Source organism: Melospiza georgiana, chromosome Z (assembly GCF_028018845.1).
Source record: "Melospiza georgiana isolate bMelGeo1 chromosome Z, bMelGeo1.pri, whole genome shotgun sequence".
In the NCBI taxonomy this organism is placed as follows: domain Eukaryota; kingdom Metazoa; phylum Chordata; class Aves; order Passeriformes; family Passerellidae; genus Melospiza; species Melospiza georgiana.
Genome location: NC_080465.1, coordinates 70,279,520 through 70,298,569, shown reverse-complemented (window position 1 = coordinate 70,298,569; position 19,050 = coordinate 70,279,520). Strand labels below are relative to the sequence as shown.

General features: G+C 44.4%; 1 protein-coding gene across 2 annotated transcripts in view; it reads left to right on the top strand.

The window, feature by feature from the left end:
• The window catches only part of EGFLAM (EGF like, fibronectin type III and laminin G domains), a 75,813-nt gene extending 60,685 nt beyond the window's left edge, over positions 1–15,128 (top strand). For both annotated transcript variants that reach the window (XM_058043878.1, XM_058043877.1), the window contains exons 16-24: positions 663–774; positions 2,328–2,444; positions 4,637–4,817; positions 7,121–7,144; positions 9,234–9,312; positions 10,189–10,332; positions 12,788–12,871; positions 14,034–14,137; positions 14,654–15,128. In XM_058043878.1, coding sequence (XP_057899861.1) covers positions 663–774; positions 2,328–2,444; positions 4,637–4,817; positions 7,121–7,144; positions 9,234–9,312; positions 10,189–10,332; positions 12,788–12,871; positions 14,034–14,137; positions 14,654–14,808 — 1,000 coding nt within the window. In that variant the 3' untranslated portion in view covers positions 14,809–15,128. The remainder of the gene's footprint in view (positions 1–662; positions 775–2,327; positions 2,445–4,636; positions 4,818–7,120; positions 7,145–9,233; positions 9,313–10,188; positions 10,333–12,787; positions 12,872–14,033; positions 14,138–14,653) is intronic.
• The last annotated feature ends 3,922 nt before the right edge of the window (positions 15,129–19,050 follow it).

Genomic DNA, 19,050 nt, shown 5'->3' with positions numbered 1-19,050 from the left:
AATGTGGTTTTGCCCTTCATACAGGCTGCTATTCATATTAGTGCTGTGCCAGTAAAGATTGTAAGAACTGCTTAAAAATGCTTCCTTTGAGACTGGTGAATATGTTGCACAACTGGGGATTATTGTTCCTGGCGAAGATCTCATCACATCATTAGGATAATTTTTTAATTACTTCCCTTCTATGTACAGCATCCGGGCTGCACGTGTGTGTGTGTCAATGTCAATGTAGCAGGATGCATAAATAGAGCTGATAAGCCAACACAAAGTAGTTCTGTTTTAAAAGAGGATGAAGAATGTGGGGCTAGACCAACCATTAAGTGGGAAGCTTTTAGTGAATTGAGGATGTACAGCTGAGACAAAAACTCATTTTTATGTATTATAAATGACTGAGCAGATAAACTAGCACAGAGGTGGCTAAAGTGTGTGCTGGTGATAGTGTTTCATTTATAAATAAAACTAGAGTGCTTGTTATTTGCTCTAGATATATGGTCTTTGCTGATGGGGCTCAGAAGATTGTTACTTCCTTATAAGGGAAGAATCACAGTGGCTGATATTTCTTTTTTATTTAGAAAATCATCCCGGAGGACTTGACTTTTTAACATTGCAGAGTATCAGAAAGGCGCAGTGTTACATGCTTGAAAATTTTCTTGCCCTTAAAACAGGAGTGAGGAGCCTGTCAGCCTGGGCCAGTGGCATGAGCTGCGAGTGTCTCGCACGGCCAAGAATGGGATCCTGCAGGTGGACACACAGAGGCCAGTGGAAGGGATGGCAGAGGTGAGCTCCTGGCAGACTTGTCCTGAAGGCAGCTCTTGGACTGTAAAGTGATTGCATGGTAGACTGCACAGTTGCTCTCAAAGCTCTTACTAGCTTAAAACAGTGTACACTTTAGGGTAACATTTTCTTAGGCCCAGAGTTGGGAATTTGTGCGTAAGGTCTTCCCTCTGAGGGCAAGGACACCCATAAAGGCAGGGATCTCAGTGGAACCCGACTGTGCCTGCTCCTGACACGGAACTGGACTCGCATTTTCATTCTGGCTCATATATCCTCCTGAGGTTCTTCTGTTGGCTCTTGTTGTGGCTAAATCTGTTAGCAATGTGTGCACTGTGAGAGATGTAATTTGGGAAGTATCGTGCTGAAAAGTATGTGCCCAGTCTTTTTTTACCTCTTGCTGAATGCTGTCCTGGAAAGGTAGGCCTGAAGAGAATTGTTTCTTTGTCTTCTTCTTGCTAAAGTAATTTGCAGGCCAGAGTAAGTGCTGGAGCAGTTAGACAGTTGATGACTTGCTTTTTGTTCTTCACTCACCAAGTGATCATTGTGAGTCAAATTTGTGATAAAGTGAAACTGTACTTGTACCAAGCAGGATATTCACTCTAAGCACTTAAATGCCGGCACAGAGATACATTTTCTGTCTTGATAAAAGCCAAGGCTAGACCTGCTTGGGAAGTGTCTTTTACCTAGTGGAGAGTGCAGACAGAAAACCAGACTCCAGATCCCGTAGCAAAAAAATCCCATAGCAGAAAAATCCCATAGCAGGCTTTTCAGAAAACTGGTAAACTTTTTTACCAAAACTTTGACTTCTCTTCAAAAATTTAAACAAATTGAAATTCCCGTTGTCTGTCAGGAAACAAATTGAGTGAGAAACATTAGGCTGGAGCACTCAAGATTTCTTTAGATAGATGAGTTAAGGTGAACACTCCCAATTTTTTTCTCTTAAGTGCTGTATTGCAATGCTCCAGGAGGAGGGTGACTGGGAACCATGAAGGCACAGAAGCTCCTGCAGGACTGGAGTTACACAGTTATTCTGTATTTAGCTGTTAAATGTCTTCCCATTAACTCCAGGACCCTGAATATTCCCATCAGGTATCCTGAGCAGCTGCTTCTGGTAATTGATGCAAACTCAATGTCTCTTTAATTTAGCCCATTATCTTCCAGTAGGTTATCACTTAGATGTTGGAAATACTGAATGAGTCTCTGCATGAACTTTGCTCTGATTTTAGCTTTATGAATCCAATTCTGGTTACAGATTTACATCAGTGTACCTCAAGTCTTTGCAAATATAGCTAGATGTGTAGTCAGAAAACACAATGAGTCATTTTCCTTTCTTTCTTCCTTCAGTATTGCCATTTTGAAATACTTGAGATTTTTCAGCTACTTCTGACAGGGATAGTGTAAAGTCTGTCAAGAGTATTCCACAGTGGCTTTCTTGATTGTACAAAGAAGAGGCATTGAAATAAGCTATATGACAACTCACGTGGGCTAATCTGAAGATAGAAGCATTTCTAATATAGAAGCTATTCTAATAAAATTCTATTCTATGTTTCTTGCAGGGGGCTTTTACACAGATTAAATGCAGCTCTGAAATATTCATTGGTGGAGTCCCTAATTATGATGATGTGAAGAAGAACTCTGGGATCCTCAGACCCTTCAGTGGGAGCATCCAGAAGGTGTGTGCCCAGAGAAACACACTGTGGGCATTTATTTCCGTTGTATCCATGCATGCTTTTTATGCAAACCTGCCATTATTCAACTGGCAATATTCAAAATAATCAAGGATTTCTCCTCAGGAGCCCACCATGAAGTGGTTAAATGATTATTTCACAGTGAAAAGTCTGCCTAGTGCATTCTTACACCACCATGGAGATGAGCACCATACTGCTTTCCCCTCTTACAATTTTATATGAGGCACATGAATGGAGGAGATGTTTTCCATTGTTAGCAGACCTTAGGGATGATGTTCCCATGTGGTCACCTCAGCATGAGTGCAGTTTGTAAAGGCCTAGTAAATAATCAAATGAAAGTGCAAACTGAACTTACATTTTTCTTTCTAAACATACCTAAAATAATTGGATAAAGTTGAAAGGTTGGCCCTGAATCCTCACAGTGTTAGAGGAGTGAATTGCATCAGATTAGTGCAAAGAAATAACAAATAAACCCACAATTTTAAACATAGGGATTAAAAAAAAATAATAATTTAAATCTCTACAGTTAACAATTGCTCCAGGATAGAAAAATAATTGTAGTTCAGTGTAAATGGTTCAGTCACTCAGTCTGACACTTTTTACTGCCTTTGTCAGCTGTCCAGCAGAAAGCACGAAGTTCAGGAAAACTGAGGGAGTGAGTAATAGTGATAGGAACAGGTCAGACACGTGAAGATCATTGGGAAGGTAGACTTGACTAAACACAATGTATTTTGGGATGCAAGATAGAGAGCCTGGGAGCAATTAACAGAGTTTACAATTACAAGGTGAGGGGCCGTACAATAAAGGCACTGATAAGTATTGGGAAATGCAGAGTGTGAGCCTTTATCTCTATGATGTAGTTAGTGAGGTGGATTTGTATTCTCAGAGGCATGAATGGGATGTCAAGGAAAAGTACTGCCTGGCTTTTGGGCACTGGGAACATTTGGTTGCCTTCTTTACACATGGTAGGATTTTGGAAAACTATACAGAAACAGAGCTACAAACATCACCAAGTACTGGAAAATATGCTGTGCATAGAAAGACCTAAGATCACAATACGTTTAGTTTAGTTAGATAAGTCTGAGAAGTGACTTTATTGTGGTTTTCTAGTTTCTAGATAAGGATGAGATTTCTTTGGATACATGGTCATTGAATTATGCAGAAAAAGACATTATGAGAGACAAGGGCTGAAAACTGAATAGAAGTTTAAAACAAAAGATGTGTTTTTATGAGTGGAGGCTTGTTAACCTCTGCAACAAAATTTGGAAAGAAGCTGAAAATATAATGGAGGTTTCCCTGGTTCATTACATGACAGGACTGGATATTTTTTCTGCTGTTAGAGTTGTGTGGTGCTTTATGTAACCTCTTCTCTGGTCTGGATCCCTTAAGGTGCATTGTCCAGGTTATCAAGAGCCAGAGCAGCTATTACCTTTCTCAGTCCTGGCTTTAAAATCTATTGTTTGTAAAGATGTACTTATTTTGATGTAGCTGAGATCAGATGCTGTGCCTGCATGCAATCTCTCTTGCTGAGATGTCAGCTGAGATATACAAATGTTGGTTTATTTTGGAGAACATATGCTGCTGACATATTGGAAAAATCCCAGCATTTAGCAGTTCTCTTCCATTTATATACAAACAGTTTTGTGAAGTCATTATTTATGTTTTCCATTCATCTTAACTCTAGCTTCTTTCAGGCAAGATGAGATACTAGAAAGCAATAGAAAATGTGAAAAACAAGCTGTTCTGTTTAGTATTTCTGTTGTCAACACTCATCTCCTGGGGGGTTTTCTGATTTCAGAAATGCTTTTCTTCAGCAGCACTCATCTAATTTTACCATCCCAGCTCACAGTTCAGCTACAAGCAGTATTGCACCAGTGTTCAGGCAAGGGCCTGAAAATTCCACACAGCTTCACCCCTTATAGGGTTTGCCTGAGGCTGTTTCACAGGACACAAAAGAGATTATTCTCCAGGGCATCAGGAGGAGCAAAAGTATGAGTTGGACCTCTGCAGCTGGAAAACACACAAGAATAGGATTTGGCCAAGCTTTGAGAGTTACATTTCAACGAAGTCTTTCAGAGGAGTCATCTAACTAGCAGTAGGATACTCAGGATTTGGAAGTTTTAACATTGTCTTTTCACACCTTTTTTTTTTTTTTTTTTTTTTTTTTTAACATATAGATTATCTTGAATGACCGGACAATTGATGTGAAACAGGATTTCAGTTTTGGAATCAACCTGATAAATGCTGCCCACCCCTGTGTGACCTCACCGTGTGCCAATGGAGGCACCTGTGTTCCCAAGAAGGACAGCTACGAGTGTGACTGTCCCCTGGGCTTCGATGGGCAGCACTGCCAAAAAGGTAACAAGGGCTGGATATCAACCCAGGGGTCAGGAGCTGATCACAAAAATAAGGAAGATTTAGCGCCTGCAACTGCTGCTGTACACATGCCTTTAAATAGAAACCCTGGAGGCCAGAGCACCCCTATTATCTGTGCATTTTCCATGTATCTAGGGAAGAATTTGTTTTGTTATTTAGGAATGTGGTAACTGTTATCCCAGCACGGGGCTAGGATCCATAGATAGCAACCTGGTATCTGGTTGCTTGTGGTAAACAACAGTGAACACACACACTTGGTACACATCCCACATTGTGCAGTGCTGTGCAAAGGGGGAATTCCTGCCAGGGTCCTCCAGCCAGCAGTTATGTTACATCCTGAAGCATGAGCATGGATAACCCTTGTAATTTTATCCGCCATACAGCTGACAGCAAGCGCTGTTCTCACACACAGAAGGGCCTGCCCCTGTTCTAGGCACTGACTGCTCTGATGGAGGGATTGCACCATCTGCCCAGATCCTGCCTTGGCGGGGCAAAGGAGACCACCAAGGAGAAAACTCATCCACGTGCACATTTCTTCGGAGCCACTGTATTAATTTAAACCCTAGATTCAGGAAAGGGATAAGATTGCAAGAAAAGTGTTTAAAAACTGTGCTTTGGGTTATTCCACTAGATGGAGTCGTTTCACTTCTGTCAAGCTTGATCTTAAAAAAATTCCTGAGGGGAGGTTTTGTAACGTAACAGTAAACTTGGTTCAAAAGAGCTGGCTGACATTATTATCCTCACCCACTGCCTCATTTCTCACAGTCATAAACTTCAAAGTTAAATGTAGTGGTTTTGGTTAAATTGCAATGAATATATTGGCTTTTTTTTCAAAACAGACAATATCTTAGAACAAAAGCATTAAAATAAAATGCAATGCGAGAAACCGCTTTGCTTACGTTGTTGTGGTCTAACTAAGAGCTGAAACAACATCATTTACACTGGCTTTTTTGTAGAGGTGCAGGAGAATTGGGATTTTGACTTTCTAGGTATGTGTAGGGTGCTAAATTCCTGACTTCAAGATGATATCTGCAGCAGTACCAACACGTGTCCCAGGGCAGTCATTCACGGGAATGCTTTGCAGCCGGGTGTGTGACTGCCTGCCTGTTTGGTGGGCAGTGCTGGGGCTGCAGCTCCCCACCCCTGCTCAGCTCCTGGCCTGTGCTGAGCCCAGGGAACAGTGTCTGACCTCGTGCTATCAGCAGTGGTGCCACTTGGCCGGCATGTCCTCCCTGCTGTCACCTCAGTGCATGTCCAGGCTTTCAGAGACAGTCTGAAGCACTTTTGCCTATTACTTAGCCAGATGCTGGGTGCTGCTGCCGATGTGAATCCAATCTTTATTCATTTTTAACGGTGTCCAAAAGCATGAGCCAGCTGGTTTCTGTTCCTGATATCTGTGGCTCCTATTCAGGTGCAGCTCAACCTCTCTGCACTTGTGCAACTTCAGCCACCCCAAAAAAATTGAAAGTTTTTCTGATAGATGTGCATAGAGCATGGAGTTGCTCCTGAACCTCAGCCTTGATAAGAACCACCGGAAAGAGATTCCTCAAAATAATCCTTACCTGTGTCTTTGTTGGGATGTAGATATTGTTAAGGTGAGATGCGTATCTTTGTCGCTTCTGTTTCACAACAGGGCTTTGGTTAGTGCACTCAGAAGGTATGTGAGGTGAAGGTGCTGTCTCCATCCTTCTTGGTGGTAGGCTGTTGTAAAAACCCTAAAAAACAAAGTGCTTTTGATGGAGCTCACCTCATTGTTCAAAGTTATACACCACTTAAAAACTCAAGTACTGCTTGTATGAAGTATATGAGATATTGATTTATAATGTAATGGATCATTAGCTGAAAATTCAATAGAGTTTTTGCTGGCATTGCTAAGTTTTATATCTTCTGTCCAAGCTGGGGGAGTGCTAAAGATATTTTTATACTTTAACTGTAAGATAGAATAGAACAGCAAACTCTTGTTTTCTCTTGGCTAGAGCTGATCCCTGGGTAAAATCTGGTGAGTCACTGAGATTTGAGAAACAGGAGTAGCAGAAGGACTTGCTGCTGGTCCCACCTGTCTGTCCCTTTGTGTGTTTTGAGCAGACAAATAGAGATACTTGGAGCAAACCAGTTATGAAAATAGTACTACCTTCACAGGTGATTGTAGCCACTTATGCAAATGGTAGGTGGAAAATTACACATGTGTAGAAAAGTGGATATGAAATTGGGCTAAAAGAAATGTTTATGCTTTAGAATAATAAACCCAGAATGTTCTTGTTTTGTTTTGTGCTGACTCACTGCAGAGTGTGGAAGTTACTGCCTGAACAGTAAGTACTCCAAATTGTGTGAAAACTGCTCTGTCATTGTGTGTTTGTCTGGATGCTGGGTTTCCATTGAGCCTGTCAAGTTTCTGTCATTAAGCCAAAATATTTTCTAAGGTTATATAGTACTTCCTTAAACATCATGCTGTTGATATTTCAAACTTCACCCAACACATTTGCCAAGCTCAGAACAGTGGCTATAGAGCTGTCCCTGTATTTGCAGAGCAGAGGGCCAGGTAGCTGGCTGAGGGTTTTGTGGTGTGACTTGAGGCTGCCCTGCAGTCCAGAGCTCACTCCTGCTTGGCATGATTTTGGTGCTGGTCTGCTGAATCATGATGAGCAAAGAATGAAGGTGTGTAGTCCTAGATCTCCTTACTGGCTCTGCTCCCTTGCAGCTGCCAAGATCCTGGCTGCATCAAGGGCACTGCTAAAATTTGCTTGTTTTTCTGCACTCAGATTCAGAGAAACAAACGAAGAGCAAGCAGAGGTAAATGCCCATTAAGCTCTCTAGAGGAAATCAGAGTACTCTGGCACAGGCAAAGGTGGCTGCATGGCATGGACACCTCTCCCTGCCGAAGGCAAGAGCAGTGGGGCTCCAGTGCAGGATGTGGAGGGGGAACAAGGGCTCCTTTCATGCTCTGCTGCCATCAGAGGGTGTCCAGTGCAGGAAGTGTCAGACCTGGCGAGGAATGTTTGGCCAGTGTAACACAACTTTCTGCAATCTTCCAATGCCATTGGCAGACTGCAGGCTGGACATGGCCTGTGGTGGTTTCTTTAGACACATTAGGCAGCTTTCCTGATTTCACTATGGATGAAAACAGTCATTCATCACTATCTAAAATTATCAGTCTTGGCACCTAGAGCTAAATTTCATATTACTGTTGCTGGCTGCCAGACACACCAATTGTTGCATATCTGTGTCACACTGAGCTCTGAAAGCCCAGCCAGACCCTTGCCCTGGAAAGCTTGAAATTTATATAGATGGGATTAGCTGTGGGTTGAAGGGATTATTCCTCAGTAAGAAAATAGGATGAAGGCACCTATTTTAAGTAATTGATACAACTGGCTTATATTAATGCAATGCAGCAGTCAGTTGTGGGAGATCAGCAACAAACTGTAGGATGTTCACTCAACAAAAAAATCTGTTTGGGCCGGTGCTCACAGCCTGGTGAAGGGCTCTGTATCAGGGATGTTCTGTGGTTTATGTCACACAGCTGAATTATTTTGCCAAAGTCTTCTCTGTGGGCAGCAGTGCGCCCACTCCAGTTCTGGCTGCAGTGTTTGCCACTGTCCCAGCCATACACCACAGGGGCACCTGGGGCTGTCCCTAGAGAAATGCTGTATGGGGGACACAGAAAAAGACCCCCAAGGCTGCACTGCAGTGTTGAGTGCACCAAAGGGCTCCACAGCCTCGGCCATGCAGCCTTTAGCACAGTCCCAGCTGTTTTCAATGGACTAAAGTGGTGTGGGGCTCTGTGCCTCCTCCCTGAGACAGCCTGCCCCCCACACTGCACACCAGCGCTGAGCTCTGGGCAGGCAGCAGTCACTCAGGGCAGTCACAGACACTGAAACAGAAAACAGAGAGCAGTTCACAGGTTGTGTGTGCTGCCTCAGCCTCCCTTGGCAGGGTGAGAGGTCCCTAATGTGCTCTGCATGTGGTGCAGCTGGGGAGGAGTTTCTCAGCCTATAAACAAAGGTGGTTAATGCGCAGTCTGGCAAGAGGGAGTGTTGGAGCACACAGAGAATGAAGACATGTGGAAATGGGGGTAAAGAGAAAATTTGCAATGCTTTCCCAATGCTTCGTAATTTTCTGCACTAACATTTGTAGTGGAGCAATACATTAGGCTCCTGACATGGAGGCTGTAAGCAGAGGGACTGTCAGCCATTTAAACTCCCTTAACTGCTGCCCTTACATTTGGGCAAAATCTGGCAGTGCCTGTTTGCAGAGAAGTGTGGGTTCAGCTCAGTTCTGTGCCACTGGTAGGTACCTGCCACTGCAGCAGTAAATCAGTAAAAGAGTCGTGTCTCTTTTTTCCTTCCATTTCCAAGTCAGCTATCTGACACTTATCTTCATTTTGTTGTATTTACTTCTCAGCCATTACAGAAGCAATTGAAATCCCACAATTTATTGGTCGCAGTTACCTCACATATGATAATCCAGATATCCTGAAAAGGTAATGTATCTCCCGTGGACCTAAATATTCTGTTTCTTAAGTGTTATAATGTTAGGAGCCTTATGTGTGAGAGAGTAGTACATGTTTTAAGCCATACTTACAATATTTCTAACTGTATTTCTGCCATATTTTTACATTTCAGGGAAAAATACATTTTAAGTGCATATCCTTGTGGCTTTGTTTATTATACTTGAGCATCTTGCAGCCTGTCAAGAAATAGCACACCTATGTCTGGCACAGAGAGGGACTGGTTTTTCCCTGAGGGCAAAGAACAGCCATACAGGGCTTGTGTTTCAAAAGAGACTAAGGACCTTAACTCCTTTTTAACTCCTGCTTTAGCCTAACATTTAGATCCTCAAGGTTACTTTTTGGACTGCTTTGTACCCTAGAACATCCCCACATTCCCACAAATGTTGGCTTCTTTCAACAGATTCCTCCATCTACCTTTATTTCAGGCACCGAGTAGAGAAGGGTTCACCTGTGCCCTCACCTTCCACCTACTGGGACTTACTGATTTGCCCTTCTAATGCTCCTTCCTCTGGCTTCTGAGGGCATCACATCTACTGGGCATTCTCAAAATCTGCTTTTTGGGCTGGATTTCACACTAGGCTAGAGGACTAAAAGGATTTTCTCTTAATTATATGGAATAACCTAGCAGCTATTGTGTAGAGAGATGAGTTAAATTCCCATGCTCTGAAATGATGGAAATGAGGATGTGAGCCAGAATCCTTCACAGATCAGCATGTAAATGAGTTGCAGGAGAGTAACCCACCAGACCAGCAGAGACTAAATACTGCATAAGCTTTTATGTTTTTTTGAAAGAAGACTGGCACAATTTAATTTTTTACTATTATTTCCTCCTTTTACATTAAACAGGGTATCAGGAACAAGAACGAACGTGTTCATGAGGTTTAAAACCACAATGAAGGAAGGCCTTTTGATGTGGAGGGGAAACAGTCCCATGCGACCCAACAGTGATTTCATCTCTCTAGGCCTTCAGGAGGGAGCATTAATATTCAGGTGAGCTTTTCTTTCCCTTGTTTGTGTAACACACAGGGCTCAAAGGAGTTGCTACAACACATACAGTGCACTTGTCCCTTGGCACAGTGTGAGACAATCTCATCCTCAAAGTTTTGTTCAATGATGGGTCCCATCTTCTGTCTGGGAGAGGATGTAAGTTGAAGAGGTCATGTGCTGCAAGATTTGCATCACTCCTCCTTCCCAATTTTTCAGATATCAGGGCGTTATAGTGATTTTCTGAAAGCCTTCTTATGAGGGGGTGAATACTCTTGGTAAACCCCCCACATACCCAGGCTGGCAGGGGTCAAAGATAAACTTTGGTGGTGCCACTGCTCACTGTGGGCTCACCCTTTGCCAGACAGTGCACACAGGACCAGGGCTTCCACCACCTCAAACCCCCAGATATCCTGCCCTGTGACACACACCACACCTTGCTTCTGCCACCATCCACAGAATCATTAATTAAGCAGTAATACCACTGCCAAAATGGTGAAACTGGGGAGTGTTGGGAAATGCTGGGGTCTTGCTCCAGCATCTCTTTCTCCCTGGCAGTCACTCAGGCACACCCTGTGCAAGTTTTTGCATGATGCTTTTTTGGGAGTCCTGTGTTTTGAAAGGCTTGTGTTTCCTCATGGTGCTCCTTTAGGTTGTGTTAGACAAACACTGAAACAGCAAATCACAGATGCCATCACTGTCATGGATTGTTGTGAGATACCACTGATCATGTGGCAGAGAGTATTATTTAAGCTATTTTTTTTTTTTTTTTACTTTACTTAACTGGCTGCTCTTTGCTACCATGAATGTATAGATAAGTTGCACATTTCTATTTAAATTAATTTCTTTTAAAGCTTTTTTAAAAATGTGATTTAACAGTGGCTAACTTGGCAAAAACTCTTAGTTTCCTCATTGATTTATAAACAAGGAACTGACTCTGCAGAAGTGGTGTGTTGTTTAAATGTCTTTGGAAAGGACTGCATGCATGATACTAAGTGGCCACTCTGTTCTGTTTCCAAAACACAGTGCAATTTTTATTAGGTTGCTGCTCTGCAATTTTTATTAGGTTGCTGCTCTTCCTCAGAGATAGTCAAAAGCTTTAGTCCAAACCAGCTGAATTTTACTGAAATATTTGTACATTCCACATTCATTTAGGAAGGTGAAAAATTAATCTACCAAAATAAAACCCTCATAAGCAATAACTGCTTACTGAAGGGGAGTATCAGAGGAGATAGTGAAAGGACAAATGCAGAAAAAAAAATTCTGAAAGCTTGATCCTCATGCTAGATTTTCATCTTTTGAGAGGTGAAGTCAAGAGACTATCAGGGCTGTGAATTTGTCTGAAGAATTTTCCTGCAGTTCAAGTTTAGATGTCTGTGTTCTGATCCAATTTGAAATCCAAACCACACTTCTACTTTCCCATTTTCTATGCCCTTATTCCCTGTACAGTGTACTTGCTGCTAGAAATTCTTTCTGTTGCTCCCTGCTTCTGTCAAGGGTTACTTCGCTGTTGTAGGAAGATAGCTGTTGTAGTGGGATTCATAAGGAATATGAATCTCATTTCTGTTATCAAAGGTCTAACATTTTGACGCAGTCCTGAACACTCAAGTCCTCTTGCTGTTTTTGACTTAGACTGGTGTCTGCATCCTGGGTAAAAGGGGGTGCTTGCCTGAGACTCACTTAAACCCCTGGGAGGACACAAATTTAGGGTAACCGGTTTGCACTGGACAGCTCACAGTTTAATGTGCTGTTCTTCAGAACCTCAGCCTGGCCATGAATTCATTCCATGTTCAGTCTTTTTTGGAGAGATGGTGATGTTGGCTTTAATCCCTCCTGCTTTGTACAGGCTGAAGTCCAGCAGCAGCTAGCTCATCCGGAGCACTCAATAGCTCACTGTGCTGTAGCAGCTACTTCTCTTTTGTTAAGGTTGGCCCAAGCTTCAGGGACCCAGAAATTAAGATGCCTGAAGTGTAAACATGATGGGGACATTATATCTGCAGAGTTATTTTAGTAGAAGCAAGCACAAAGAAATAATTAGAGTGGCAAGCTGAAGCAGCTGCATTTATTAGACTTCATCTTTTCTAACATCACAGGTCTCAACCTTCCCTATATTCCAGACGGTTTGTAGATCAGTTATGGGTTGCATGCTTATTTGGTCTTGCAGAAATTTATTTATTTGCCATATTTGAAACTGTAGATCACTGACCTTCATAGTCCCCTGCTTTGAGGAAGAATGGCCATGCAGAGGCTCTCATCCTGCTCCCATGGGAAGGTGGTGATGGCACCCACTCTGACTCAGGGAGTTCTCCTGCTTGTCCATGAGACTGACTTTACAAAATAAGAGCACTGCTGTGCTGGGACTCCACTGCTTGCCCCAGAATCTGAGCCAAAAGGGAGTAAGGATGCCTGAGCAGGTCCTTTCAAGGAAGGCAGTAACATTTCAATTTTTTTTTAACTGTAGCTACAATTTGGGCAGCGGCGTTGCCTCCATCACAGTGAACGGCTCTTTCAGCGACGGCCGGTGGCACAGAGTCAAAGCTGTTCGGTGAGTGGGCAGGCTCCATCTGGGGCACCTGGGTGGCACAGAGTCAAAGCTGTTCGGTGAGTGGGCAGGCTCCATCTGGGGCACCTGGGTGGCACAGAGCCAGAGCTGGTCAATAAGTGGGCAGGCTCCATCTGGGGGCACCTGGGGGCCACCCTGCCATTAAAGATGCTGGTTGGTGTCCCTGGGGGCTGGTGGGGTGTGAATCACTGCGGCTCCACACTCACACCTCGCTTAAGAGTGGAGCTGTTAGCAGCTTGGCTGTTTCAGGATGAAGTGCACAAGGATTGCTGTGTTTGAGGTGACAGTGCCAGCTCGGCACAGCTCAGGGCAGGCTGCCAAACATGCAGGGCTATTCTGGGGCTGTGACAGACATTCTGTTAAACCCGTACCATTTTGGTCAAGAGTATTTTTCTTTAATGTCTGCATTTTAAAATTCCCTGGTGAGCGTTTTGTGGGCTGGCACAAGCATTGGAGAACAGACAGTGTAAACCTAGTTTTTCTATTTGGAGGAGATGCAGACATCTTGCAGTGTATATATAACTCATATTTATAACTCATTACCTCATGGGAGGCAGCTGTGCCCAGCAGGGAAAGCATACATCCCTCTCTTCATGAGAGGTTGATTCCTTGGAAATCACATTTAGCTCAACTTGTTACCAAATTCAGGGAGAATAGGACCCATCAAGTAGCTTTCCTGTTAATACTGTTATTAACCATATGTAAAATATCTCTAGTCAGTAACAAAACTGCCTAAAAGTAAGTTTTGCCATAGCTTGCCCATTTTTCCCTGGTGTTGAAACTTCTGCTCTTCACTTTTAACATTACATTTGATTTTTAACAATAGGTCAGAATGTGCCCTTCCCCTCTGTCCCCTACCTGTACAATCTGATTATTTTCCAGCACTTTCTGCTCTGAAAATGTGTCCTGCACACTTTGCAGGTCTTTTACATCTCTAAAAAAAAAATCCTAAAACCTGAAAAGTCTGGATGGCCTGAGTACGCTGTGTCTGTGGGGCTTCCCAGTTCCATCCAAGCCTTCACCATGAGCCCAGCTCAGCTCTGAGTTGCTGTGACAAGTCTCCTGGCAAGTGGAAAATGCCACTGCTCCTCCTCCCTTCTGACTGTAGGCTGGTTGAATGAGAGTGGTTTGCTTTTGGTTTCAGGGATGGACAGTCTGGCAAAGTAACCGTGGACGATTATGGTGCCAGGACCGGTAAATCCCCTGGGAAGATGAGGCAGTTAAATATCAATGGAGATCTCTACGTAGGTGGGTGCTAATTATTCATATTCAGGACACATAAGTGCGGTCAGCTGCAAGGCAGGGGGTCCAGCTGTGTCCAGCTCCTGGTGGAGGTGTCACAGAGCAGCCTCCAGTCTGCCACAGGAGTTTTGTGTGAGGAGGCCTCTTTGAGTGGGATGGGGGAATGGGAATCAGGAGGGATGAGCACTATAGGACACCCTGTGGAACTCCTGGCAGGTACATAGAGAAACAGCCAGAGGCAGCTAGAAACCCCACACCTGGGCTCAAGCTGACTCAGGTCTTACTGATGATACAATTTCTGAAATAAATACTTAGTGTCCTAATTCATTACCTCCTGCTTATCCCCTCTGTAGTTTCAAGTGCTTAAAATCGTTACTTAAAACAACACAAAGCAACCTATAAATCAAAATTCCCTTCTGAGTTGCATTACTAGGGGTGGCATTGCTGGGTGTGCAGCCTGCCAGGCAGGAGCAGAGGCCCGTGCTGGTGAGGAGCAGTTTCTGAGAGCTGCCTTTCCCGCAGGGGGCATGAGGGAAATCGCCCTGCACACGAACCGGCAGTACCTGCGCGGGCTGGTGGGCTGCATCTCCCACCTCACGCTCTCCACTGACTACCACATCTCGCTGGTGGAGGATGCTGCCAACGGGAAGAACATCAACACGTGTGGGACCAAGTGACAAGAGCGGGACCCCGGCGCTGAGGACCCGTCGTGTGCGTGCGTGTGTGGCTGAGCGGGAGCCGGCTGACACCAACCTCTGCAGCCAGACCATGCTGCCCGTCTGGGAAGGTGACAAAGCCAAAGGGAAACCCAAAAACAAGGAAAAGAAAAAGAACATTATTCCCCTCTCATTCCCTCTCCTTTCCTGTCCAAATGAAACCAAGCATTTTGTGTATGAACCGTGCCCTCTACCCCTTAAGTGTTTAGTGAGTGCTAAGGGTTGTGCATCAGTGCAAACGGCAAAGTGTGGTGTTCAAATAAGACTAGCTCAGTGGCTGTGTTTTGTGGTCCTTAGGTTATCTGTTGTAGTATCAGAGGAAGCAATCTTGAAACACCTGCAATCATCCCACCCTGCAGTGATACAGTGACTGTGCTGTTCAACAAATACACCATCGGGCAGCATACTCCTGCATTCACATGTGGGTCCTGGAACAAACAGTTCTCCCTACCACTCTCTGATTTAACTAAATTATGTTTCATCCTGTGTAGCAGGATAACAGTTACAATGACTGGTTTCAAAACGTTGTTGTTTGTTGAGGAGGAAAGTTCTTACAAGTCTACTTTTTTATTACAAGCAACAAAAAAATGAACCAATTTTGTAGAAGTAATTTTATACTTGTCTATTTTTTATAGCAGCAGCAGCAGACCTGCTTACATGGCATCACTTTTAACATCTACATGTACTATACAATTAGCTCTTTGCACACTTTCCTAAAAATAGAAAAGTGACCTGTGGCTTAATGTCTGTATTATACAGTTTTAATGGGGATATTTGTGAGTTATGACCAGTTTTACATTTGACTCTTTTTGTTCTGTAAATTTTGACAGTTTAAAATTGTACATTATGAAGCTTTCCTGTCTTAAACAGATTAAAAGATTAGGAAAAAAAAGAGCAAATACTTGCTACTGTGGTATTATAATTTTTTTTTTTTTTTTTTTTTTTTTTTTTTTTTTTTTTTTTTTTTAGAAAAGTGAGAAAAGCTATTGCAAGAGACCTTGCTAGGTCACAGTCCTCTTAAAATGTTATGTTTTCTAGGCACTGGACCAGCACTTACACAACCTTGATTGCCAAAGCATAATTTAAGCAGGCAAACAGAGTGCTGTTGAGACACTGAAAGAGTGGTCCAGAATTTCTTAACTTGGAGATTTTTCTTCCTTAATTCCCTGTTCAAAGTGGATGAGTGAGCCTGTGAAGGGGCTGGGGGGAGGAAGAGAGACCAGCCATGCAGCAGGGCACCCCACAGCCTGCCGTGCCTGTGGCAGGGGAGCCACAAACTTCCCCAGGGGCACAGGCTCATCTGAATGCCCGTGAGCTGGAAGGACCTGATGTGGTGAAAGCAATGGATGTGAGGAGGTTCCTGCTGCATTTTTAGTGTGCTCAGAGTGTTCCCGGCCCCCTGAGAGCTCATACACATTCCCTAGATTCAGCCCACCTACACCTACACCTAGATAATGGTACAGACAAATTCCTGCCAAGGATACCCCAGCTCCTGTCCTGCATGCTAAAGGAACACCCTGATCTCTTAGATGAAAGATTTGTGCTCCTTAAGGTAGCAGTGGTCAAAAACAAATGCAGGCACTTACTGCAAACAGAAAATAAAAGGAAAATGGCAGCGGTGGTGCCATAATGTGATGTGCACCTGTGTCTACTCCCTGTTCAAATGATACTACGGGGGAAAAAGTCTGTAGAAGACACAGACTTCAGCTTGCAGAAAAACTGGAGACACTCATGGCTCTCCTCCCAGGAGAAGCAAAGTTTTGTTTGGCTTGGGAGCCCCATGGGGAAGGAGAAATCCTCTGTGGCTGGGAAAAAGCATGATAAAGTATACCAGATCAAGATGTGCCTTTGAAACTAAAAAAACATGGAACTGGATGCCTTGGGATGTAAAAGGAAAATGTGTAGAGTTGGAAAAGAGTGAAAACTAAAATTTCTGGAGGCTGAAGGTTTTTCTGTCTACTCAGTGTAGCCCTGTGGGAGTGGCCTGACACAGCCTTGGGTCGTGTCTGAACTGCTGGCTGCCTGAGAGGGAAAATTCACATCTTATGAGCTTGAGGGGTTTTCCAGATGTTAGTGACCTGTCGTGACCTGGCACAGAGTAGGGAGATTTGTCTGGCTGTACCCCTGACCCTCTGGACATGCTGGGCTGGTGTGGATGGGGCTCTACCGTGCTCCACAAACAGCATCATCCTCGGCTCTGCCTTACGTGCCTCGCCTTTCCCATCCTTTCGTTCCTGTCACAGAGTTTGGAGACCAGTTCCAAGACAAACATCTGGTGGGAGAGGTCTCTATTTTAAGATAATTTACTGCAGAATACCGGGTGCTTTGGTACGAGGCGGTGCTTCTCCAAAACAAAAGCAGCTCTTCTGAAATGTCGGGCAGGGAGGGGCGTGGGTAGGAAATACCTCTGTCGTTGCTGTGGGAAAAGAAGAGCAGCTCCCCATATGCCTGATTCCAACTCTGCCTATCAGAATTCTGGGCTGGCAACATCACCCTGCAGCGGTGCAGGCTGAGCAGGAGCAGTGCAGCTGCAGCGGTGCAGGCTGGTGGGAGTGGGGGCACAAATAGCAACAATGCTGAGTGGTTTAAATAGTTAAAAAAAAGGATCCTTCCTGCATCCTTTTAAAGACAGTCTGAGAAACATCCCTCTTGTACATCTCCACTCTTCCTGTAAAGCTGGGGCATGTGTTTCCACTGTGGTTTCCACTTCAAGGGCTGAACAGGAGACAGGTACGAGAAAATCAGGAACATCTGACCACATGTGGAGGCTCTGCCCCTCTCACCCTCTGCTACCCTCCCCACTGACGCAGGGTCAGGGAAGGAGAAGGGAAAGGTGGACAGGGAATGGCAGAGTGATTAGTCATTTTCCCAGGAACTGGCCTGCATGTGCTGCTCGCTGTCTCCAGGAATGTTTATTAGTCACATTACTCATTGCTTGGGCTGACTCAGATGCAAGGCATGACCCCAGTGCTGAGCAGGGTAAGCTCCTGCCAGTTGGAGCCCTGTCCCTTTTGCTGCAGCTACCTGAGCAAGCCAGCAGGGAAGGCAGCATCCGCAAGAGCTTGTACCTCTCTTTGCAATTTATTCTCCTTCCTTAAACTGCAGCTCTTATTTTTCTTACTAGTTTTCCACATTATTCCCAGAACATGTAATATTCCACTTGGTAGGGCTGAACACCTGGCGTGGTGAGGAGGAGGAGGAGGAGGAGGAGGAGGAGGAGGAGGAAGAGGAAGAGGAAGAGGAAGAGGAAGAGGAAGAGGAAGAGGAGGAGGAAGAGGAGGAGGAGGAGGAAGAGGAGGAGGAGGAGGAAGAGGAGGAGGAAGAGGCTGCCAGGGTTGGGGGAAGTTGCCCATTCCCTGGATGGAGTATTACCCTGAAATAGCTGCCTATTGTAAAAGTTGCTATTTTGTCAGCCAGGCTTTCCTTTGGAGAAGGCTTTCCTTTTGAGAAAAAGTTTTCATTCTGTTTGCATGGCAAAGCAAGCTGGGTGGAAAATGTATTGTTCCAGCTCTGCATGTTCAGCTGCCTCCACGACAGCATCACCCCTCAAGGGGAAAATCTCCTCACTTTGAAGGAGTAGATAAGGTACAGTCCTGGTTTACTCCGGGAGAGCAACAGCCGCATCCCATCAGACAGATCCATCTTTTATCACCATTTAATTTCTTGGGTGGTGGAGGGTGGGGTGGAGGTGTTTCCCTTCCCCAACTCTCTCCCGCTCCATTTTTCATTGGTTTGAGTCATTGTGGGCACTGTGATGTTGTGCCCTTGATTCTGCTCTTAGGCATTTCACTCATGAATTACAGCCTAGAGCCAGTGCCTGTGGTCACTGCAGCTCTGCAAGGTCTGGGCTGTCTGTCCCTGTGGACAGGACTGGCTCATCTGTGAGTGCCTTCTTGTCAAGCCCCTTGTGATGGAGACTGCCTGGCAGCGCTGTGACCGACTGCCCTGATTTCTTTTGAATATCCATTCACTGTCACAGCATTTTCCTTTGTTCATTGTGCACTAAGACAAAGACGACATTGTTCCTCTTCCCCTGCTCTTTCGTTTTAAACCTTCCCTCAGTCTTTCTTTCTAGGAAAACAACTGTGCCAGTTCTTTCAACACCATCCCCACAGGCCATTTTTTCCAGCACTTTTTGTTACTGAGATATATGGAGAAGCATGGAAGAAATAGAGCTGCAGAGCACGGACACCCCATATTCTG